The sequence below is a fragment of the Gymnoscopelus microlampas genome (assembly GCF_963454915.1).
Source record: "Gymnoscopelus microlampas genome assembly, chromosome: 20".
Classification (NCBI taxonomy): domain Eukaryota; kingdom Metazoa; phylum Chordata; class Actinopteri; order Myctophiformes; family Myctophidae; genus Gymnoscopelus; species Gymnoscopelus microlampas.
In genome coordinates this window covers 2,407,125-2,431,693 of record NC_139957.1, presented here as the reverse complement: position 1 = coordinate 2,431,693, position 24,569 = coordinate 2,407,125, and the positions used below count along the sequence as shown (strand labels likewise).

The window sequence follows — 24,569 nt, the reverse complement described above, 5'->3', positions numbered from 1 at the left end:
TTTGGGGGTCCTTGACATGAAAAAGTTTGAGCACCACTGATATATAAACATACGTTTTTCAGAATACTGTTGGGATTTAAGAGACATGTAGAATCGGCTTCAGGTCTCAATGGGTTAAGTAAAAGTAGCAAATGCCACAGTGTAGAAATACTCTGTTACTAAGCAAAAGGCCTGTGTTCAAAATGTTACTTGAGTAAAAGTACAAAAGTATTGGCATAAGAATGTACTTAAGTAGTACCAAAAGTAAAAGTACTGAAATGTTTTAGCCGATAGCCGATCTACAAGCTCACAACGTGTTGCGACGCGTGAGCTTGTACATCTGCTATTTTCAAATAGCCTAGGTATAGAATAGGGGTAAAGTGGTTAATGTGTGTTTTATAATGTAATCATTTATTATAATAATAATGGGGGGGGCAGAGGGGGCGCTCTTCCCATAGGCGAGACATTGAATGAGCGAGTATTATTCAAATAACCGGGGTTGCGTTCGTACCTATAGTCATTCTCCTGAAAGGATGCAGCGTTTTTTTTTTAGACGGGTGATTCTCACTGGCAGGTTGTGAGCTGGATATTGCAAGTGGGCCCCCAAATAATTGGCAAAACACTCACTTTTTAATGCTAATATAACATTAATATATTTGTTTTAATTGTGTAAAAAACGAATGTCATGGTATCTTTTCTTTAAAACCTTGACAATTAGTTTTCATTGTGGCACCAATAAATAGGAACTTGAAGTGTACTGCGTTAGCTTCAGTGATCGAAGTCGGAACACAATATCCGAAAATGCATGCAGCCCACCCATCTGATGGTTAAGTGGTCAGATCTGCTATTTTTGGAAAATCTTGAACATTATTTGTGCAAACATTTGAATATATATATATTTTTAAAGGGAACATTTTTGACTCAAATCTTTGCTTCTGGGGGTCCCTATTACAACATATTTTGAGATGGGGGTCGGCGGCCAAATACATATAGGCCCGATTTTGGGGGTCCTTGACATGAAAACGCCCGAGCACCACTGATGTAGCAACAATAGTTGAGGATTTAGAAGGCGTTTGTAGAATCGGTCTCGGGTCTCAATGGGTTAACCCATTGAGACCTGAAGCCGATTCTACATGTCTCCTAAATCCCAACAGTATTCTGAAAAACGTATGTTTCTATATCAGTGGTGCTCAATCTTTTTCATGTCAAGGACCCCCAAAATGATATGTATTTGGCCGCGGACCCCCATCAAAATATTTTGTTCCAGGGACCCCCAGAGGCAACGATTTGAGTTAAAAATGTTCGCTTTAAAAATATATATATTCAAAGGTTTGCACACATTTTCACGATTTTTGAATAGCCCAAATGTAAAATAATACTTTTTAGCTCAAATCTAAAAATGACACAGTTCCAGGTCTCAATGGGTTAACCGTCAAAACATGTAACCGATAATAATTTGACCCCCTCTTCAGATTCTTCCCTTCTTCTTCATATCTGTCGTCCGAGCAGTTCGTCCGTACCATTTATACGTTGAGCTATTTGAAAGGGTTATAAACATATTGCATAAAACGGAAGCTCAGTGACGGTCGTTCACCACAACCACTCCAACCTTTCTCTCTGTATTTCTCTCCCTTGACCTTTCCTCCTTCCAGATCAGAGATAACCTGGGCATTTCCCTGGACAACCAGTCGTCTCCTCCGCCTCCTGTACTGATCCCTCCGCTCCGTATTCTCACTCCCTGGCTCTTTAAGGTATGAGGTTTAAGGTGGTTTCCATTGGAGATGTGTCCATCCCATGTCAGAGTGCGATTATGCCGTGGTGGCAAAAAGTACTCAAATGTTTTACTTAAAGGAGGAGTTCACCCAAAAAATGACTTATTTTCTATCAATTACACACCCTATGAAGCCTTGAATCCATGGATTTATTTCTGTTTTTGTCGCATTCCTAAGCTAATAATTTGATTCCCGTCTCCTACCAGCTAATGTATCCGGTAGGAGACACAAAGTAGATTATTTGTGTCTCCTACCGGAAATACACACGGTCATCAAATTATTAGCTTAGGAATGCCACAAAAACAAAAATAAATCCATGAAATCAAGGCTTCATGGGGTGTGTAATTGATAGAAAATAAGTCATTTTTTGGGTGAACTCCTCCTTTAAGTAAAAGTATCAATACTGCAATGTAGAAGTACTCTGTTACTGGTTTTCAAAATTCACTTGAGTAAAAGTACCAAAGTATTGGTATCAAAATGTACTTAAATACCAAAAGTAAAAGTACTGAAATGGTTGAAAATAGCAGATCTGCAAGCTCACAACACGTCTCAAAGCGACGCGTTGTGAACTTGTAGATTTGCTATTTTCAAAGTGAGTTTTATACCTTTTACGCATTTGAAAACATGTGAAATTGAACCACCTGCGTGAGTACTTTTACTTTTGGTACTTTAAGTACATTTTGACACCAATACTTTTGTACTTTTACTCGAGTGAATTTTGAATGCCTTACTTTTACTTGTAACAGAGAGTATTGTTACATCGCAGTATTGATACTTTTACTTAAGTAAAATAATGTGAGTACTTTTTCCACCGCTGCATCTTGGTGTAATAATTACCCCCTAATGTGGATCTGTTTGGGGACCGCAAGGAAACAAAAGGAAAAGACACTCAGGTTGAGTTCAAAGAAAATAATGGCCGTTGTTGGCATTTTTTGTTTACGAATACGTGTACATTTTTACGTGTGTGTGCGTGCGTGCGTGTGTGTGTGTGTGTGTCGGTCCAGGCCACCATGTTGGCAGAGCGCTACAAGCAGGGGAAGCTCCACGCCTACAAGCTGATCTGCGGGATCATGAAGAGGCGGCAGGACGTGTCTCCCAACACGGACTTCCTCACACACTTCTACAACATCATGCACCACGGACTGCTGCACCACGACCAGGTGTGTGTGTGTGTGTGTGTGTGTGTGTGTGTGTGTGTGTGTGTGTGTGTGTGTGTGTGTGTGTGTGTGTGTGTGTGTGTGTGTGTGTGTGTGTGTGTGTGTGTGTGAGGACCAAACGTTCTCACAAGTATAGTAGAACTTGAGGAATAGACGTTGTGAGGACCGTTTCCCTTGTTTTCACGAGAGAAATGGTCGTTTTATGGTTGCAACATATTTTTAGAGATTATGTTTACAATTAGGAAAAGATTCAGGTAGGGGTTAGGGTCAGGACTAGACATTTAGAGGTTAGACGCAGAGGTTGGAATTAGAGTTAAACAGGATTTAGACGTATTATATACTTGTTATTTGCCAGAGTCATGCACCAAACAAATAGCTGATCTATAAGCTCACAACGTGTCGCAGCGCGACACGTTGTGAGCTTGTAGATCTGCTATTTGTTTGGCTTTCGGCTCACGGCTAAAATGCCTCAGCTTTTTTTAAATGGCATTCATCATCATCCTCACAAGTGTAGTAATACAAACGTGTGTGTGTGTGTGTGTGTGTGTGTGCGCGTGTGTGTGCTGTGAACACACGTTTTGACCATGGCATGGTATTTTTTGCATGATACTCCATTTGCATACAGTACATGCATTTAACAGCTCTAATTCACCACCCCTATATATCTGAGCTACCCCGCCCCCTTCGACACCACTAAGGTCACTCAGGTCAGCTGACCAAACCCTTTTAAAAAGGTCCTGCGCACCTCGACTAAAGCTTAAAAGGCCGGCCGCGCCATTTTCGGTTCGCTGCTCAAAAAAACAACAACCGTGGAACAGCCTGCCACTACCCGTTAGTGGTCTACATCTGCTTTGGATATTTTCTTTAATCCAGACTTAACCACTTAACCCAATAACACATTAACTGCCAGAGTTTATTCATAATGTACTCACCCCTGTGCCGGCGATTTGCGTTTTATAACCCTTTTCAAACCGGTCACGGATTTTTTTCTCGTTTGTCGATCGTTTGTCTGGCTGTGTTTATGAACACACACGACAAATAGAGAAGCACTCAAAGAGTTAAGTTTTCTCTCTACGTCTCCATTCTCTCGCTCCCCCCCTCCCTCCCAAACAGGCTGCAAACGTCATGTCCGGGTCACTGACGACGTATTTCCGCCCCACTTCCGCTAGGCGGAAATAGCTTAGCTTAGATCTGATGGGGTTTCAGATCGTTGGTATTAACACAACGACGACAACTGTTCAGTCATCCAGACTAAAGAAATTTAGAACCGGAGCTCTCCGTTCGTTTTTTATACCGTGTGAAAAAAACGTGTTTTTCCCTATTTTGGCCTAAAAATCACATTTTTCAAGCTAAAACCGGAAACGGAAGTCGCTGATTTTTCTTCCGGGTGAGGCGGAGGTGAGTGGAAAACGAAACTGATCTCGGAATGTAAATAAAACAGCGTGATCGTCTATTAAACCACAATTAATCAATAGATTAATGCGTTAATGCGATCATGGCGGACAAGTGCGCTATTTACTAGATCGCGTTTATGCGCGATTGGCAGGAAATGAGTTCAGACCGGGAAACGTATCCGTGTGTCATTTTAAGATTTCTTTGGCTCTTCAAAAATAGCAGATCTACACGCTCGTAGCGCGGCACCGAGTGCCGCGCTACGAGCTTGTAGATCTGCTATTTTGTTTTAATCGTGAAAATGTGTGGAAAATATTTGAATACATATTTTTTAAAGGGAACATTTCTTACTCAAATCTTTGCTTCTGGGGGGGTCCCTAGACTCGCACTCGGTGCCGCGCTACGAGCTTGTATATCTGACATTTTTTTAATAGTCAAAGAAATCTAAAAACAGATGCGTTCCCGTATTGAAGGGGATAAAACCTATATGGTTGACCGGAGTCTCTCAGCGCTCTATTCTAGTGTCTTTTCAGTTTTCTGTTATTGTGGGGAAAGCTTTTGCTGAAAATAGCCGATCAACAAGCTCACAACCATAGACTGTAAAAAAAAAGACATGGACAAAGGTACGCCCATAGACTCTACAGACCGTAAATGAAGCCTATTTTTCAATGATTTAAAATCCGCCATCTTTCTATATCCGGTCCGAATATGCAAATAAGGAACCGGAAATGAATGAATGCTATTGGTTGGGACCGGAGCGGGAGTGGGGAATGAATGCTATTGGTTGTGTAGCTTGTCCTACAGCATACCCTTCTTAATCATCAATTTTGAAATAAATGGGACCATAATTTAGCAAAACACATACATGTATCATGGTGATAGGCTCTATGCACAGCAGCCATATTGGAAAGAAATTGGGCCTCTTCTTACTTCCTTCACAGGTGTTACCAATGATACTTATGAAGGCTCTGTTCCATTCTGGTCAGGGTGCTGATATTGTGCATGTTGGCTCACTAGAAACACTCCATTTTGGTTCCCAAATGGCCCCTTATGGTGGGTGTGTAACTCTGAGAGTGTACACATGGAACCAAATGGACCCTCACAGGTCCATTTGGTTCCATTTGTACACTCTCAGAGTTATGGGGGTCCTTGAAAATAAGACAACCACTGTGCTATACTAAATGGAACGGAGCCTTAATTAGTATTATTGGTAACACCTGTGCAGGAAGTAAGGAAGGGGCCCAATTCATTCCCAATGTGGCTGCTGTGCATAGAGCCTATTGAAAGAAGACTTTAAACTAGCAACTGGAAGCATATAGTATTTATGACAATGTTTATTAAGGTAATAAAATCAAGTGTAAAGTTCGGCAAAAACCCATCCGCTTGCATAGAGCCTGATTCTTTCTGACACCAGCAGGGGTAAAACAGTGAGACTACAGGCCATTCCAATTAATATTCGATTAAAAACAAACATATATATATTAGTATATATCTTTTAAATGTTTATTTGACAGGGACAATACAAAAAACTATTTATCAAGTTATAAAAACAAACAAAATATATGTTTTATTGGATTCGAGCACTTGTTTTTTGTATTGTCCCTGTCAAATAAACATAAATAAAAAAAACGAGACAATCTTTTTTAAGACCAATATTCGAATATCATTTCTGAGGAATGTTACCAGCCCTACCCCACAATAAGGATGCTGGGGTTTAAGTGGTTAAAGGCCTTTTAACATTTCTCCATGCCTCCATGGAGAAATGGTTGGACACGTTTTTGTGCCGCCTATGCTAATACTCTTATCTTTTTAAACTTACAGTTATTGTTTCTTGTTGATGAATGTTGAAATCTGCATAGTGTGTTTTTGTTGTTCTGTATGCTGTGCGGCACATTTTTAAACCTGCTTTATAAATAAAATGGACTTGACTTGACTTGTCGAATTCTAATGATAAAAGAAACAATATTTATACCATAACTATTGATTCAGTGTCTTATACATTTGTATTGATGTATGTATTTATTTTGTGTGTGTCTGTAGGACATAGTGAACACCATCATTAAGCACTGCAGTCCCAGGTTCTTCAGCATCGGTCTGCCCGGAGCCACCATGCTCATCCTGGACTTCATCATCGCTGCGGCCAAAGTCACAGCCTGCACGTCACTTAACGTAATACACACACACACACACGCTCGCACACACACACACACACACACACGCACACGCACACGCACACGCACACGCACACGCACACATACACTCTATAGTATAGTATACTAACTGTATACACAAGGAATGGATGATTAACCGGGAAATAACCACTTTAACCATTATTTTATACTTTGGCTACACGAAAATAGCAGATATACAAGCTCGTAGCGCGGCACCGAGTGCCGCGCTACGAGCTTGTAGATCTGCTATTTTTGAAAAATCTTGCAAACGTGTGCAAATCTTTGAATATAGATATATTTTTAAAGCGAACATTTTCAACTCACATCTTTGCTTCATGGGGGGGGTCCCTGGAACAACATGTTTTGAGATGGGGGTCGGCGGCCAAAAACATATCATTTTGGTGTGAGCTTGTAGATCGGCTATTTTCAAACAGCCCATGTATATAATAGGGATGAAGTGGTTAATGTATGTTTCATAATATCTGAAAAGTAACTAGTAACTAAAGTTGTCAAATAATTGTAGTGGAGTAAAAGTACGATATTCGCCTCTGAGATGTAGTGGAGTAAATGTAAAACCATTTCCAGGAAAGTACAATACCTCAAAATTGCACTTAACCCATTAAGACCTGGAACTGTGTCATTTTTAGATTTGAGCTAAAAAGCTTTATTTTACACTTTGGCTATTCAAAAATAGCAGATATACAAGCTCATAGCGCGGCACCGAGTGCCGCGCTACGAGCTTGTAGATCTGCTATTTTTTGAAAAATCGTGAAAATGTGTGCAAATCTTTGAATATATATTTTTAAAGCGAACATTTATAACTCAAATCTTTGCTTCTGGGGGGGTCCCTGGAACAAAAATATTTTGATGGGGGTCCGCGGCCAAATACATATACATTTTGGGGGTCCTTGACATGAAAAAGTTTGAGAACCACTGATATAGAAACATACGTTTTTCAGAAAACTGTTGGGATTTAGGAGACATGTAGAATCGGCTTCAGGTCTTAAAGGGTTAAGTGCAGTACTGAAGTAAATGTACTTAGTCACTTTCCACCACTGCCAGGCGGGTACACCTGCATCTCTGTCTTAACCCATTTCTTTCCTTTGTTCCCCCTAATCCTCTTTTCTCCTCCATAACTCCCTCCTCCTTCCCTCTGTCTCTCTCCACCCTTCCCCCTCTCCCAGGCTCCCAGGGTGGAGGCCCAGATCCTGCTGGGCTCTCTGGTGTGTTTCCCCAACCTGTACGAGGAGCTGCCTGCCCTCCATCCCACCACGGCCGACACGGTGCTCACCAAGTTCACCGACGTCAAGGTAAAAACCTGGGTCTACAGTTGGGGTCCAGGGACCCTCATGGGCTTCCAAATGGCCCCTTACAGGTGTGTAACTCTCAGAGTTATGGAGTTATGGGGGTCGTGGAAACCACTGTGCTACACTAACTGGAACAGAGCCTTCATTAGTATCATTGGTAACACCTGTGAAGGAAGTGATAATATGGCTAATATCGCCAGCCAGAGAGCGCTCACTATGATGTAAACCAGAGTCCTCAGATTCTGCCCGAACCCGGCGTTTTCCGGCCGGGCCGGGCCCGAAATCTACTGTATGCTAATTAGTCGGGCCAGGTTGAGCCTTGGGTTCCGTGAAAAAAAAAAAAAAACAGCCCCAAAGACTACCCTATTACCCCCAAAGAATACATTTAAACTGCCCCTAGCGGCCTAATGGTAAGGCCGACGGACATGGCAGTGGATGCAGCTGAAATTGCTGCAGGTCATTTCTCAGGTATCTAGTTTGTCGCCGTCCGACCTCCCTAGCCGTGTTATTAACACATTGAGTGCCAGTCGCGTAGATCTACGCGAACCTATTTAAAGCCGCCACGTGACAGTCGCGTAGATCTACGCCAACTGGTGCTTTTTCCTTTTTTTTCGAAAAAAAGTTCACATTGCACTTTTTTCAGTTTTCTATACGACACATTTCATTGTAACACCACCGGAAACGGAATTATTCGGGATCCGGTTTTGCCGATCCCGTCGGCCTCCGTTCTAATGACGAAACTGAAACGCCATTTTCTCTTTGTAGTTTTTCTCCTCGCTGATCACTGTTTAACATAAACCGTTCTAACTACAACATGGCGGCTCCGTTTGACATGTGGTTTTCACTGGTCGAAGCAGGCAGACCTCCGCGATGTTTACATACAGTGCAGAGCTCAATCTTAAGGATTTTAACAAGGTCTATGGCGACGTGAAAAAAAACAAAAAAACAACAATAAAACGTTGGCACTGGTGAGTACATTATGAGATTAACCTCTGGCATGGAATGTGTTAACTCTCTGGCTGCCAAGAACGAGTTATCACAAGTTTTTTTTTTTTAAATGTTCAGAAGCCAAGATATCATGATCCGAAGATTTGCTGCTCCATTCACTTCTTGCTTAACTTATTACTGAAAAAGGCTGTATCTCGACTCCTGAGCACTTTAAAAAAAAAAAAAAAGAACCGCTGGCAGTGGGCAAACGCGGCCAGAAATAAATCTGGCAGTGAGAGATTTCGGGTTTTCGGGCCAAAAAGTATGGTAATTGTTCGGGCCGGGCCGAGCTCAGTAGGGCCCAGTTTGGGCCAGGCCTTAATTTTTAGGCCCGTTGAGAACTCTAATGTAAACTGCCACAGAAAACGAAAAAAATGTTCATACTCCTGCACAGCGTAAGTCACCTTGTGTTGCACCAGCGCTCTCCTCTCTGCGGGGGTGGGGGGGGGGGGGGTGGGGGGGTGGGGGGGTCCTGGAGAGCGGCTAGCCAGCTAATAGCTGATCACACATGCTGCCATCGACCCCGCCGTAATGACAACGTGGACGCTACTGTTGTTGTTGACGTGTAAAACTGTTAATGTCATGCATGCCAGCGTCTTGAGACCGGCGCAGCCGTTCCCCGCAGAACAAAGGGTCTTGTCGAATCACTAAACTGTCATTAACACCGACCGCAGGGAGTGCTTACTAGCTGGGCGCGTGTGTGTGTGTGTAAGTGTGTGTGTGTGTGTGTGTGTGTGTGTATGTACAAAACGTACAAAACAGTGCGATACAAGAACACTCACACTTTTTCTTTTTAACCCATTGAGACCTGAAGCCGATTCTACATGTCTCCTAAATCCCAACAGTTTTCTGAAAAACGTATGTTTCTATATCAGTGGTGCTCAGTCTTTTTCATGCCAAGGACCCCCAAAATTATATGTATTTGGCCGCGGACCCCCATCAAAATATGTTGTTCCAGGGACCCCCAGAAGCAAAGATTTGAGTTAAAAATGTTCACTTTAAAAATATATATATTCAAAGATTTGCACACATTTTCACAAATATTCAAAAATAGCAGATCTACAAGCTCGTAGCGCGGCACTCGGTGCCGCGCTATGAGCTTGTAGATCTGCTATTTTTGAATAGCCAAAGTGTAAAATAATGCTTTTTTTTTGCTCAAATCAAAAAGTGACACAGATGCGTTCCAGGGCTTAATGGGTTAAGTAGGATGTTGATAAGTCTTCGAATAGAGCAAGGGGCTCCACGTTAGACTGGATTGGACCTGGTTTGTGTGGCTGGTATTGATTATGTTTTAATTATTTATTTATTTGCTTGTACATTGACTTTATGATGTTTGATGTTTTTGGTCGCTTGTATGATATTTTTACAGTTATTATTTGGTACACTAGAATAACGCAAGTGTTATGAGTGGGATACTTTACCCACGTATGTATTTTATTCATTCTGCGGCCGCAATGGAATGAAGTCATCTGACCTTTTGCGCTATCCTGATAATTCACCACGGTGATAATTGTATCTTGAATTTATCTGGAGGTGGGTTAGGTGGGTAGTGTGTGTGTGTGTGTGTGTGTGTGTGTGTGTGTGTGTGTGTGTGTGTGTGTGTGTGTGTGTGTGTGTGTGTGTGTGTGTGTGTGTGTGTGTGTGTGTGTGTGGACTTGTTTCCATTCTGATCCCATGAATTCAATTCATCAACCGAGTATTGAATATGAATGAACACATGAATACATGTCATCAACAAATACGAATAGCTATATTTACAGGAGACAAAGGAAAAGTGGCTGCAGTGTATGACCCCTTATTCCACTTGTAGGATTCTCACTGATGCTTTTTCAAATAGCCGATGTAAATAGGGTTAAAGGGCTTTAAAGGGGCGGCAGTGGCTCAGGGGTAGAGTGGCCGGGTAGAGTGAACTGGAAACCGCAAGGTTCCCAGTTCGATCCCGGGCTGGGGGGCTCCCCCAGAGTTAGTGTCGAAGTGTCCTTGAGCAAGACGCTGAACCCCTAATTGCTCCCGATGAGCAGGTTGGTGCTTTGCATGGTTTCCTCTGCCATCGGTGTATGAAAGTGTGTGTGAAAGGGTGAATCTAATGCGCAATCTATGTAAAGCGCTTTTGATAAAAGCTCTATGTAAATGCACCATTTACCATTTACCATTTAAAGCAGGGGTATTCAACTAGATTAGGCAGGGGGCCACAACTGCAAAATAATTTGGAGTTGGGGGCCACACAGTGCGCGCAAATGCACGCGCGCACAGCGCGCGTGCATGTGTGCACACAATTTGAAAGTTTTTCGGGTCTAATTCGGTCTAATTCGGTCTAATTCGGGTCTAATTCGGTTCTATTTGACCAATATAAATCAACCTTTTTTCGGGTCTAATTCGGTCTAATTCGGTTCTATTTAAGGTTCTAAGTTAAGTTCCAATGAAAGATGGCCTTTAAAGAACTAATGAAGGATAAATAATTTGTACTGTTTTAACTTTGATAACATAAATTAAAGTTAAAATAAATAAAAATTATGATTTTTTTTTTTTTTTTTTTTTTTAATTTTTGGAATATGGCCAGGGGCCACAAGGAAGCTCCTCGCGGGCCGCACGTGGCCCGCGGGCCGCCAGTTGAATATCTATGATTTAAAGGGATATTTCACTTTCAAACGTGTGTTTGGTCATTTTATCGTCTACTCTGGCACCCCAGGCAGTTTTTAAGTTGCTTGATTCAGTATTTAGATATTATTTTATTGTAATTGTACCTATTCAAACACATTGTAACTTCAAACTCCATTTTAACCATGATAGATTCATTGAAAACACCTGTCCTTGGTTCTGGTGAGAATTTTCAATTACTTTTTTCATTCTTTAAAATGATTATTTCCCCCCAAAAAATAAATGAAAATGAATGAAAAACCTCACGTATAAGAATATCAGTCACCAGGACCAAGGACGGGTGTTTTCAATGAGTCTAACATGGTTAGAATTGAGTTTGAAGTTACAATGGGTTTGTATAGGAAGGGGTCGTGTCTGATAAAATGATCTAAATACTGAATCAAGCAACTTAAAATCTGTCTGGAGTGAAACACAAAAGCCTGAGTAGACGTTAAAAATGACCCCAAACGTGTTTGAAAGTGAAATATCCCTTTAAGCTGATTTTGACGCTATATTAACAAATATTTATGGGGACCCCCTGGAACCCCCTCAAGGACCCCTGGGGGTCCCCGGACTCCACTTTGAGCTCCACTGCTGGTATAGAAGTACTCGTCATACAATAATGTGTCTCAGGTGGCTTATTTCCATCCCGTGTTTGAAGAGGCTACCCGGTAGTTTCAATAGCTAATGGTGAAGTGTTAAAGTGGCATTTACCTGAAACGAATGGCGTTCCCAACATATAGTTGTGTGTGTGTGTGTGTGTGTGTGTGTGTGTGTGTGTGTGTGTGTGTGTGTGTGTGTGTGTGTGTGTGTGTGTGTGTGTGTGTGTGTGTGTGTGTGTGTGTGTGTGTGTGTGTGTGTGTGTGTGGCTGTGTGTGTTTTCCAGGAGCACATCATCAAACACATCCTGACCGCCGCCAGGCACGAACCCTCGGCTCCTGCTAGGTACGTATGGTGTGTGTGTGTGTGTGTGTGTGCGCGCATGTGTGTGTGTGTGTGTGTGTGTGTATGAGAAAGAGAGTGGTGTAACATTCTCTCTCTCTCTCTCTGTAGATGTGTGGCTCTGTGCAGTCTGGGTATCTGGCTGAGTGAGGAGTTGGTCCATGGTACCCAACACCCGCAGATTAAAGAAGCCCTCAATGTCATCTGTGTAACTCTCAAGGTCAGTCACTCATCTCTGTCCTCACCATCAAACCAGTGTTGATTTCGTCGACTAAAACTATGACGAAAAATATTCGTCGACTACTACCTTTTTTCACTGACAAAAACTAAATATATTGACAATTTCGTCAACAGAAAAAAACTAGACTAAAATGTTAGGGAGGGACAAGTAGAGAATAGATCCAGTAGAACTAAAAGACAAGTCATTTTATGTTTGGCTGCGCTCTGAAAATAGCCGATCTACAAACTCACAACGTGTCGCGCTGCGACACGTTGTGAGCTTGTAGATCAGCTGTTTTCAGCATGCAAACAAGTGTAAAATCAGCCATTACGACGCCATCAAGACACCGCCAAAATACATTTTAGTCGACTAAATCAACTGTAGATTTAGTCGACTATAATCTTATGATATTTAGTCGACTAAAACTAGACTAAAACTAAAACATTTCAGATTACTAAACTATGACTAAAACTACTTGGAATTTTATTCAAAAGACTATGACTAAAACAAAATAAAAATTTGCTGTCAAAATCAACACTGCATCAAATACATATTTGTGCCGAGAAAGACATTTTATTTCCTTCTTTATGGATAGGAGTTGAACAGCCTCATTGACCAGTACAGTACATTTAGAGTGTGACAAGCCAGGTTGATTTTTTTTGCAGCCAAAATGGCTTTCAGAACAGCATAGAGTACAAGTGACTGATGAAATGCAATTTGATTAGGCGTTGTGTAACGCAGCGAGCTTGAAGGAACTTAAACAGTGTAACGAGAGTAGCTAGATTTATATTGCCTTGTCAATATGACTTAAGTAGAATTTTCAAGAAGTAAAAGAGGAATAGATGTTGGACCATTTCCCTGGACCTCACAAGTAAAATGGTTGTTTAATGGTTAAAAGAGTTGGGCTTACAATTAGGAAAAGTATCAGGTTAAGGTAGGATTAGACATGTCAGGTTGGGGTTTAAGGTTTTTTACTATTTTACACTTAGTTGTGTGCCGATGTCACACCGTGAACAATAGCTATTCTATTTCTGCAATCTTTCGGCTATTGTTTGGCTATTTTCGGTCATTTTCAATGCCGTCCTAAAAATGTTATGTTCCTCACTAGTATAGTAATACAAACGTGTGTGTGTGTGTGTGTGTGTCTCTCGTCTTGAGCTGTGGTGTGTTTGAGTCCATTGCACTAGCAGGGTTGGACACTGTAATAAAATCCAGGCCAGCATTAACCATCTCATCTGTAGCCAAACACACATCACACATGTACAGGACTTGTCCACCTTGGAATCCCTGCTGGGTGTATCAGCAGCCAATAGCCTGCTAAGACTCCGACATCGCACACCACACACACGCATACACACACACACACACACACACACACACACACACACACACACACACACACACGCACTCCTCCTGGGAGCGAGCCCTGGACAGTCAATATGTTTGGTCCTCCTTCAGATGAGGGACTTAATCTAGGGAGGAATGTCACACACACACACACACACGCGCATACACACAGAAACACATGTCCACCTTGGAATCTCTTCTCTTCATACCAGAAGCCAGTACCCTCAGCCATGTGTAGCGCCTCTCTTTTTCATGCACACACACACACACACACACACACACACACACACACACACACACACACACACACACACACACACACACACACACACACACACACACACACAGGAGCGCTGTGACATGCCAGCAGCCTCCTCTCCCCTGCCTCCTACTCTGTTTACTTCTTCTTCTTTTCTCCATCTAGAGTAGCATTGATTGTCTATACTGCAACCATGTCTTCTCTTACTCCTCTCTCCCTCACTCCCTCACTCCCTCACTCCCTCAACACCTTCTAACCTTATTAATGATGTTTGTACGATCACATCCTCCATGTCCAACCTCAATGCACAACGCTCGGCCGCTGCCATGTCAATATGCTGATGAGGAAGTTAACCCATTAAGGCAGTGAAAGCATCTGTCGTTTTAGATTTTAACCACTTCAACCATTGTTTTATGCTTTGGCTATTCAAAAATAGCAGATATACAAGCTCATAGCGTGGCACTGAGCTTGTAGATCTGCAAAACAAATTTTAAATCATGACATTTTTTGCATATCTTTCGATATTGAGATTTTAAAGTGAACATTTATAACTCGAATCTTTGCTTCTGGGCATTCTACAAATATCTTCTAAAGCCTAACAGTTTAAAAGAATATATGATGCCATAATCAGTGGTTCTCTAGCCTCGGAAACCCATGCCTTTTTTTTTTTGTTTCAAAAGAAAAAAAGCCTGGGGGAACATTGCAGGAACGGTGGTTTCTAAACCTTGTTATCTCCTAACCAATCAGAGTGCAGAGGGGCGTCGCTCTAAAATTGGTGACGTCAGCGTGTTCCGTGCACAGGCCGAAGCAATAGGAAGCGGCGCTGGTACCGAGCGCAAAGCTTTGGATCCGCCCTTCAAGACCTTCGATAGGGCTGGCTCCTCCAGTCTAGTGGTTCTCAAACTCTTTCATGTCAAAAAAAGAATGACATGTATCTGGTCGCTGACCCCCATCTCAAAATAAGTTGTTGCAGGGACCCCCCAGAAGCAAAGATTTTTGTTAAAAGTGTTCGCTTTAAAAAAATATTTATATATTGAAAGATTTGCACAAATGTTAGAATTTTCAAAAATGGAGTGCCGCGCTATGAGCTTGTATATCTGCTATTTTTGAATAGCCAGTATAAAATAATGTTTAAAGTGGTTACACAGATGCGTTAACATGTGAGGACCAAATGTCCCCTCAAGTATAGTCAAAGTTGAGAAATGGACATTGTTACATAGTGGTCCTCACAAAGACACATGGTTATTTTATGTTTTTTAAAAGGATGTTTAGAGGTTGTGAATTAGGAAAAGATGCAGGTTAGGTTTAAAATGAGACATTTATGGTGTTAGGTTTAGGGTTTGGGTTGTATTTATGCCTGATTTATACATAGTTGTGTGCCAGTGTCACGCAGCGGACATGTTGTGAGCTTGTTGATCTGCTACTTTCGATTCTGTCCTTTAACCCATATAGTCCCGGAAAGCCTATACGTTGTTATACCTTTCAATGCGGAAAAGCATCCGTGTCATTTTAGTTGTTACTATACATTATATCGTCACTGTGCGGCAGAAACCTTGTATATCCATGTTTCACATGTGTTTGCTTTTTTCATAAATTAAAGCCTTTCTTCATCATACAAGAGAGCCGCGCAAAAGTAGTGAAAATAGCAGATCTACAAGCGCAAAACGCTTGTAGAGGCGTTTTGCGCTTGTACTTGTAGATCGGCTATTTTCACTATTTTAAATCGTTTTAAAAACGACAATAAAAAAGGAACGGTTTTGGACATACAAGGTTTCCACCCAACGATATAATGGCAACATGATATAAAAAAATCAAAGAATAAACATTTTCACTTTTTCAGAAAACTTTGGTTAGAATTTAGAAGACGTTTGTAGAATCGGCCTCAGGTCTTAACTCATTAACTGCCATGGACAAATTGATTCGTCAAATTCTGCTATGGCCCAGCCTGCCAAGGACGAGTTTGGACAAGTTGTTTTTTCATTTTTTTTCACACAGAACCAGAGATAACTCCATCCGAAGATGTGCTGCTCCATTCACTCCCTGGTTAACGTATTGCTTAAAAATGCTCTATCTCGGCTCCTGTGTACTTTTTTATTACACTATATATTTTTGGTAAAACATGCTATTTTCAGCTTGCCACGACTATGGAAGGGATTACCGCTATCGGATAATTTTCTACATTCTACGAGACCTCTGTGTGTGTAATGAGGGGATCACCGTGCGGTTATAAAGGTTGATAAAATCGCTTGTTTTCGCTGGCAGTAGCGTAACACTATTACACTATTACTCTGGCAGTTAAAGAGTTAATGGGTTAATTTTGATGTCCCCAAAAGTGTAGTAATAGAAATGTGTGTGTGTGTGTGTGTGTGTGTGTGTGTGTGTGTGTGTGTGTGTGTGTGTGTGTGTGTGTGTGTGTGTGTGTGTGTGTGTGTGTGCGTGTGTGTGTGCGTGTGCGTGCGTGTCTCTCCGTCCAGTACCCCAATAAGAACGTGGCGCTGGTGGCCTCCGACATCCTCCACCTGTTGATCAGCTACGTGGACCAGCTGCAGAGGTTCCCTCCAGACATGCCCAAGAAGATTGTGGAGGTGACCTTCATTCTAGACTGTCCAATGTCATATCAGCATGGAAACTAAAGCTCAAAAGAGCCCTGGCAGCAGTAGGGCAAAAGATGGCCTCCGTTAGTGTCCGATCAGTCGTCATTGGACCACACTTTCGCGACTGTGACAACAAACATACACTTTCTTACATTTTTAACAATAACAAAATATTATAATAATCTCATGTCCTTGCTGTCCTCTATTGTAGATCCTGATTGCCACCATCACCACCCTGCTGCCTTCAACTGAGTCATCACCGCATGAACTTGACAAGAGGGTAACACACACACGCACGCGCACACACACACACACACACACACACACACACACACACACACACACACACACACGCGCGCGCGAACACACGCACACGCGCGAGCACACACACACAGCGTCTTCGGGTATAATTGACAGCAATCGTCGCCATATTTGTATACTCTCAATAATAGAAGAGATAGTTTTGCAAGCTGTTTGGATGCTTTTTTCGGCATCCCGAATTGTTGGACGCCTCTTACGACTACTCTATGGACATGTCCGAGGCATGCGCGCACAAGCACGCACACACGCACACACGCACACACACACACACACGCACACACACACACACACACACACACACGCACAGTATTACTCACATTTCCATCTGCTTCTAATACTGTAGTTGCATATGTGCAAATATACAGTGACACCCCCCCCGTGCTTTTTCAAATATCCGTTGACAGCTCTAACAACCACACACACACACACACACACACACATGCACATGCACACGCACACGCACACACTCACACAAGTGTTTCTCTCACTATTGTTCACTTCCTGGATTCCTCTTCTACTTCTTGAAAAGTTCTTCTAAAGTTATATTAACTTCTGTGTGTGTGTGTGTGTGTGTGTGTGTGTGTGTGTGTGTGTGTGTGTGTGTGTGTGTGTGTGTGTGTGTGTGTGTGTGTGTGTGTGTGTGTGTGTGTGTGTGTGTGTGTGTGCGTGTTTGTGTGTTTTACCAGCTGGTGGTGTCGTTGCTGTTGTGTCTGTTGGACTGGGTGATGGCTCTGCCTCCAAAGACCCTCCTGCAACCTGCAACCATCCACCACCCTCCAGAAAGAGAACCGCCAGCCGCTCCCAAGACCCTGCTCAGCTGTATCTACAAGGTACTGAGGATTTTATGAGTGTGTGTACGACCTAGGAGGTGCACCTGGCCTAGGTTCAAATGTTCAAGGATCAGATCACATCTCTCCCCTGCCCTTCCTGTATCTCTCACTGTGAAGACATTGCTTAACACATTGACTGCCAATCGCGTAGATCTACGCGAACCTATTTAAAGCCGCCACGTGCCAATCGCATACAGATGTGCCATTTCAAAACTTCAAATGTCCTGCCATCGCCAAGACAGTACATTTTCAGGGGATTCCCAGGGCAATAAGAGGGACAAAGAAGGGCATTTAAAATGCTGAATTATTTTGATGATCACTGCTTTTATGATGCTAATTAATTTGAGCAACTGGTCAAGGACCTCTTCAAATCACCTTTCGCCTCATAATGAGTCTGACACCTTCTTCAACACACATTCTTTTGTTCTCATGTATATGGATGTCTGTTGAAGGGAAAAACGGGGGTGTGTAGTGACAACTTCTTTTCAGGGGCAAAACAGTGCATTTTTAAGGGCAGAAAAGGGTGGAAAAAATGAATTTTCAGGGCACTTTCAGGGAAAAAACTGTAACATGTGAAGTTTTGAAGTGGCACATCTGTAGATCTACGCCAACTGGTGTTTTTTTTTTTTTTTTTTGCGAAATTAACAAAAAGTGCACATTCGGAAAGTTTTGATCCACTTCCGTTTCCGGTTTTACCACCGGAAACGGATTTATACGGGTTCCGTTTTTTTCGATCGTATCCGCTTCCTGTCTGGGATCCTGTCTAAAACTCGGTTTTCTCGGTTGTTGTTTTTCACCTCGCTGATCACTGTTTAGCGTTCACCGCAGTAGCTTCAAGATGGCGGGTCGCAAAGAGACTGCTCGTCTCACACCGATCCACTGTGTGTTTAGAACCAAATGAACGCGCATTTTGAACAGATTTAGCGAGGTCTACGGCGACATGAAAAAAACAAAAAAAACAACAATAAAACGTTGGCACTGGTGATTATGAGCATTATGAGATTAACCTCTGGCATGGAATGTGTTAATATGCACTGTATGTCCAGGAGTCAAAAACATATTTCTTTTGGGGGGGGGGGGCACAGTGGCGCAGTCGGTCGCCTCACAGCTAGAAGGTCCTGGGTTCGATTCCTGCCTGGGACGCTGTGGGCGCGTTCTCTCCTCTGTGTCATCAGTGCCCATACCCTAGGTGTAGTTGGCAAAAAGGGCCCACTCTGTGTGGAGTTTGCATGTTCTCCCCGTGTCTCCTAGGGTAGATAATACCCTCACAAAAACATGCAGTAATCCTGGGAGGGAGTGTAGCGCCCAGGATTACTTAGACAATTAGGCTCTATGCACAGCAGCCATATTGGAAAGAAATTGGGCCTCTTCTTTCTTCCTTCACAGGTGTTACCAATGACACTAATGAAGGCTCTGTTCCATTCTGGTCAGGGTGCTGATATCGTGCATGTTGGCTCACTAGAAACACTCCATTTTGGTTCCCAAATGGCCCCTTATGGTGGGTGTGTAACTCTTAGAGTGTACAAATGGAACCAAATGGACCCTTACGGGTCCATTTGGTTCCATTTGTACACTCTCAGAGTTATGGGGGTCCTTTGAAAATAAGACAACCACTATGCCACACTAAATGGAACTGAGCCTTAATTAGTATCATTGGTAACACCTGTGAAGGAAGTAAGCAAGGGGCCCAATTCATTCCCAATATGGCTGCTGTGCATAGAGCCCTGGGTGAAAAAATGGGTTACAAAAATCAAATCTCTCACTCTCGCTCTCTCGCTCTCTGTAGGTCCTCCATGGTTGTGTGTATGGCGCTCAGTCATTCAGCAATCCAAAGTATTCCCCGCTGCAGTTGACAGACCTGCAGAGTCCAGACTACGACCCCTACCTCCTGCTGGAGGGTCTCAGGGAGCCAGAGCCCCTCCACAGCCCCGAGTCTGAGCGCTCCAGTAAACTGCAGCCTGTCACTGAAGGTAACCACATGAGATCAGATAATACTGTCCAATCTACAGTATATACATACTCTGCATCAGTGTTGGAAAGTAACTAAGTACATTTACTTTAGTACTGTACTTAAGTACAATTTTGAGGCTTTTGCACTTTACTTGAGTATTTCCAATTTCCAATACTTTTACTTCTACTCCACTACATCTCAGAGGCAAATATTGAACTTTTACTCCACTACAATTATTTGAGAACTTTAGTTACTTTTCAGATATAAACTATGATATAATGAAACATACATTAACCACTTTAGCCTTATTTTATACCTAGGCTATTTGAAAATAGCAGATCTACAAGCTGATCTAAGAGCTTGTAGATCTGCTATTTTCAAACATTTTAGTACTTTCACTTTTGATACTTAAAGTACATTTTGATGCCAATACTTTTGTACTTTTACTCAAGTAAATTCAACACACACACGCACGCACGCACGCACGCACGCACGCACGCACGCACGCACACACACACACACACACACACACACACACACACACACACACACACACACACAGTGTCCTGACTGCTGCTGCCTATTACTAAAGATATTGGAAAGTTTTGTGTGTGTGTGTGTGCGTGTGCATGCGTGCGTGCATGCGTGCGTGCGGTGTGCTGCTTCCCACTGTGGTGGGACTGCAGGACAGATGGTGTAGTCTAATGACTGGAGCGTCCTCACACACCATGCTCTCCTCTCTCCTCTTAACACCCCACCACCTGAAGGCTGATACACCTACAAAAGTAACGGCAAGGTTGGAGAGAGGGAGAGAGAGAGAGTGACAGACAGACACAGAGAGAGAGAGAGAGAGAGAGATCTCCTGAGGTTCCTCCAGTTGTGGAGAATGTCAATGCATGTCTGTTGTCTGCACACAGTCCTGTCAATAAAGTGTGTGTGGCGGTGTTCCCAGTGTCACTGTGTAGCTGTGTGTGTGTGTGTGTGTGTGTGTGTGTGTGTGTGTGTGTGTGTGTGTGTGTGTGTGTGTGTGTAAGGATGTTGATTGGACAGAACACTGCAGCAGCTCAGTGAGTGTGATGGCATTGGATTCTGCTCTGCATGGGGCCAGCAATGTACATCCATTATTGTGTGTGTGTGTGTGTGTGTGTGTGTGTGTGTGTGTGTGTGTGTGTGTGTGTGTGTGTGTGTGTGTGTGTGTGTGTGTGTGTGTGTGTGTGTGTGTGTGTGTGTGTGTGTGTGTGCGCATGCGCTTGCATGTGTGAGTACGTGCATGTGTGTGTGTTTGTGTCCCTCCCTATCGCTGTGTAATACACCAGTTTGTGTTGAACTCACTGTGAAACTTGTTATCGGGATCCTATATAGCGTGTGACACACACACACACACACACACACACACACACACACACACACACACACACACACACACACACACACACACACACGCACACATACAGAGAAAGTTCTGCTCACACACACACACACACAGAAAATTCAGCTCAGTGAGCTCACACACACAATGCTTACTTACTCTCTCAAACACTAAAGGGCCATCTCAAAAACGCCAAGGAGCTCTTCTAAAAACGCCACACGTGAACGCACAAGTGCAAAATAAACGCTCAGCGCCTCATCGCGCTGCTGGGGTTTCCAAAAACAGCGCTTATTTAAATTATAATTTAGCCAATTTATTTTTTAGCCCCTTTTTCGCCCCAATTTAGTCGTTATGCCAATTGACACCTCCCCACACACATTTCTGTGTTGTCACTGCTGTCGTATCCTACTGACTGTGTCAGTGACCAGTGTGGAGCCCCCACCAGGAGGACGTAGAGCCAGGTGCCGCCTAGGTGCCGCCCCAGCCCGTAAGAATGCGTGCAATGACCAATATAACCCTCCCCCCCCCGGCTTCCCTCCCCTGAACACGAGACAATAGGCTCTATGCACAGCAGCCATATTATCACTTCCTTCACAGGTGTTACCAATGATACTAATGAAGGCTCTGTTCCATTTAGTCTAGCACAGTGGTTTCCACGACCCCCATAACTCTGAGAGTTACACACCTGTAAGGGGCCATTTGGAAGCCCATGAGGGTCCCTGGACCCCAACTGTAGACCCACTGGTGTAACAGAGTGTTTCCAGTGAGCCAACATGCAACAATATCAGCACCCTGACTCTGTTTGACCAGAATGGAACAGAGCCTTAATTAGTATCATTGGTAACACCTGTGAATGTCTTCATAATATGGCTGCTGTGAATAGAGCCCGTTGTGTTCGCGTAGACGCCCAACAAAGCCGGTTGCACCACGGTGGATTCGAACCCACAACCTCCGTGGTGGTGGGCAGGGACTTTACCACTGCGCCACCTGAGCGCATGCTCACATTGTAAACGATTCAAAACGTATGCTGTGCTCAGGGAAAGAAGAAAAAAAAAACGTCTGGGTGGACACTGCCCCTAACAGTTTCTACACACTCTTACACTGACTGGGTTAGTAAATACCTACAGGCCCAGGGACATTAGAAAACGCTGGGCTTCCTATAGCCTCCCTAGGGTTAAGTTGAGGCCCAGAACTTAGACATGAAAGTCTGAAGAGCCCTATTGATGCTGTGTTCTGAATACCGCGTGGGATATTGTTACAGTAAGATTGTCCCGTTTAGTCAGCATGTGCTCCTATGCATCTTTACTCTTTTGTAGTCAACCGTTTAACCCATTTAGACCGGGAACGCATCTGTCTGTGTCATTTTTAGATTTCTTTGGCTATTAAAAAATAGCAGATATACACGTTACCGAGTGCCGCGCTATGAACTTGTAGATCTGCTATTTTTAGAAAAATCTTGAGAATTTGTGCAAATCTTTGAATACATATATATATCTTTTTTTTTTAAGCGAAAATGTGTTACTCAAATCTTTGCTTCTGGGCGGTCCCTGGAACAAAATATTTTGCAAATGTTTAAAAAAATACGTATTCAAAGATTTGCACACATTTTCACGATTTTTCAAAAATAGCAGATCTACAAGCTCGTAGCGCGGCACTCGGTGCCACGCTATGAGCTTGTAGATCTGCTATTTTTGAATAGCCAAAGAAATCGGTTAAACCTTTTTCTCTTGTCACCTGGTGCTCGGTCAACTTCCGTATTCCAATCGTAGTTTCACCCCCTCATGTTTCACTGCATAGCCTGAGCCATCAATGTGATCTAAAAATGTGTGTACCTTCTCTCTCTCCAGTGCGTAGTCGTATCCAGCAGGGCCTGGTTTCCATAGCGGCCAGGACGGTCATCACTCACCTGGTCAACCACCTGGGACACTACCCCATGTCTGGAGGTCCTGCCATGCTCACTAGCCAGGTACAGGAACACTTACAGTTGACAGCGGGCGAATAAGTGTAAGCAAATGGACACATAAGGGTCCATTTTGTTTTTACACGTCTGCGACTCTCAGAGTTACGCAACGGATAATCAATGCAGAGCAGGTCATTATTTCTCAATAATGACCTGCTCCCCATTTATTATTCCGCTTATTACACGGCTACCTAATAAATAAATGAATAAATCGACCCAAAAGTAACAACAAAACAATTTGATTTTAAAAGTACTCCGTTACTTACAGTACTGAAAGTAGTCCATTAATTTATGCCAGGTGCGTCGAGTGCAACGCAGTTGGCTCGGAAAACAACGGCATTTGTGGATAAAATAGTATCAATATTCTGTATACTGCATTGTCTGTTTCTTACTTCAAAAGCTTTCAAAAACATTCTTGAGTGTAACTGTTTGGCTGTGAATGACATTGTGGGCCCTATTTTGCACCCAAGTCGCGCTACCCACTATTTGGGGATTTAGCATTGCGCAAGGGCCGTTCCCGTGGCCGAGTTGCGTCTTCCGCCACCAGCCTCATCCCTAAAACACCCGCGCTACCCATTACACTATGCATTGGTGTGGTTTGGGTGTTACCTTAATAAAGCCAATCACCGTGCCAGGTGCCATTTGCCTTTAAGAGCCAGCTGTGCTATGCCTTATGCCCAGTGCTATCGTAGCCTACGCTCTCTCCCTCTCTGTCCATGGAAGAGCGAAGAGGCAGTCCAACGTTGATTGCCTTAATAATATTTGGTACACAGAATTATTACTCACACACTGCTGGTCGAGAACTTTAAATTACAGCAATCGCTTGTGTTCTGGATTAATTAAACTGAATGGTCTGGTGTGGTTATCGCAAACACGGATCAAATGACATTTTATTTGTCTTTGATAAGCTTACTGGCAACTGCTGATAAAAACACAACGTATTGACAAAAGGAATTAACAGTGACACGTTTGTGGATCACAGCAAATCCACAAAGGTAAAATTGTAATGACTATCACTTCATTCAGAGGTGCTGCATTGTTCTGCAGCCTCATTGAGGCGCGTATGTCATGTCGGTCAAATCCTGACGCTTGGATCATAAGCCTTTGATTTTTCGATTTTCTTACCTTTATCAGAGCTTGCTCTCAACGGGCTTCCCTGAATAAATAAAGGAAAAAGAAAGAAAGAATTCGTCACAGAATATCTATCTCCAGTATGATCGATCCCCTGATGGTTGCTAATCACAGAGGGTTTCACTGTGCTTCCGAGAAGAAAAAGAAATGTCATTGCGACCTCTCGTTTGCTTTTGTATAAAAGCGAACGGGAGGTCGCAATGACATTTTTTTTTTCTTCTCGGACATGTCTCGGCCAAAAAT

General features: G+C 42.9%; 1 protein-coding gene across 4 annotated transcripts in view; it reads left to right on the top strand.

Annotated features, from left to right (window-relative positions):
• The window catches only part of ralgapa1 (Ral GTPase activating protein catalytic subunit alpha 1), a 147,107-nt gene that overhangs the window by 60,001 nt on the left and 62,537 nt on the right, over positions 1–24,569 (top strand). For all 4 annotated transcript variants that reach the window (XM_084043985.1, XM_084043982.1, XM_084043983.1 and 1 more), the window contains 11 exons: positions 1,632–1,730; positions 2,756–2,911; positions 6,341–6,469; positions 7,656–7,781; positions 12,289–12,347; positions 12,456–12,564; positions 16,645–16,755; positions 16,976–17,044; positions 17,772–17,915; positions 19,702–19,885; positions 23,083–23,201. In XM_084043985.1, the coding sequence (XP_083900111.1) occupies positions 1,632–1,730; positions 2,756–2,911; positions 6,341–6,469; positions 7,656–7,781; positions 12,289–12,347; positions 12,456–12,564; positions 16,645–16,755; positions 16,976–17,044; positions 17,772–17,915; positions 19,702–19,885; positions 23,083–23,201 (1,305 nt within the window). The remainder of the gene's footprint in view (positions 1–1,631; positions 1,731–2,755; positions 2,912–6,340; positions 6,470–7,655; positions 7,782–12,288; positions 12,348–12,455; positions 12,565–16,644; positions 16,756–16,975; positions 17,045–17,771; positions 17,916–19,701; positions 19,886–23,082; positions 23,202–24,569) is intronic.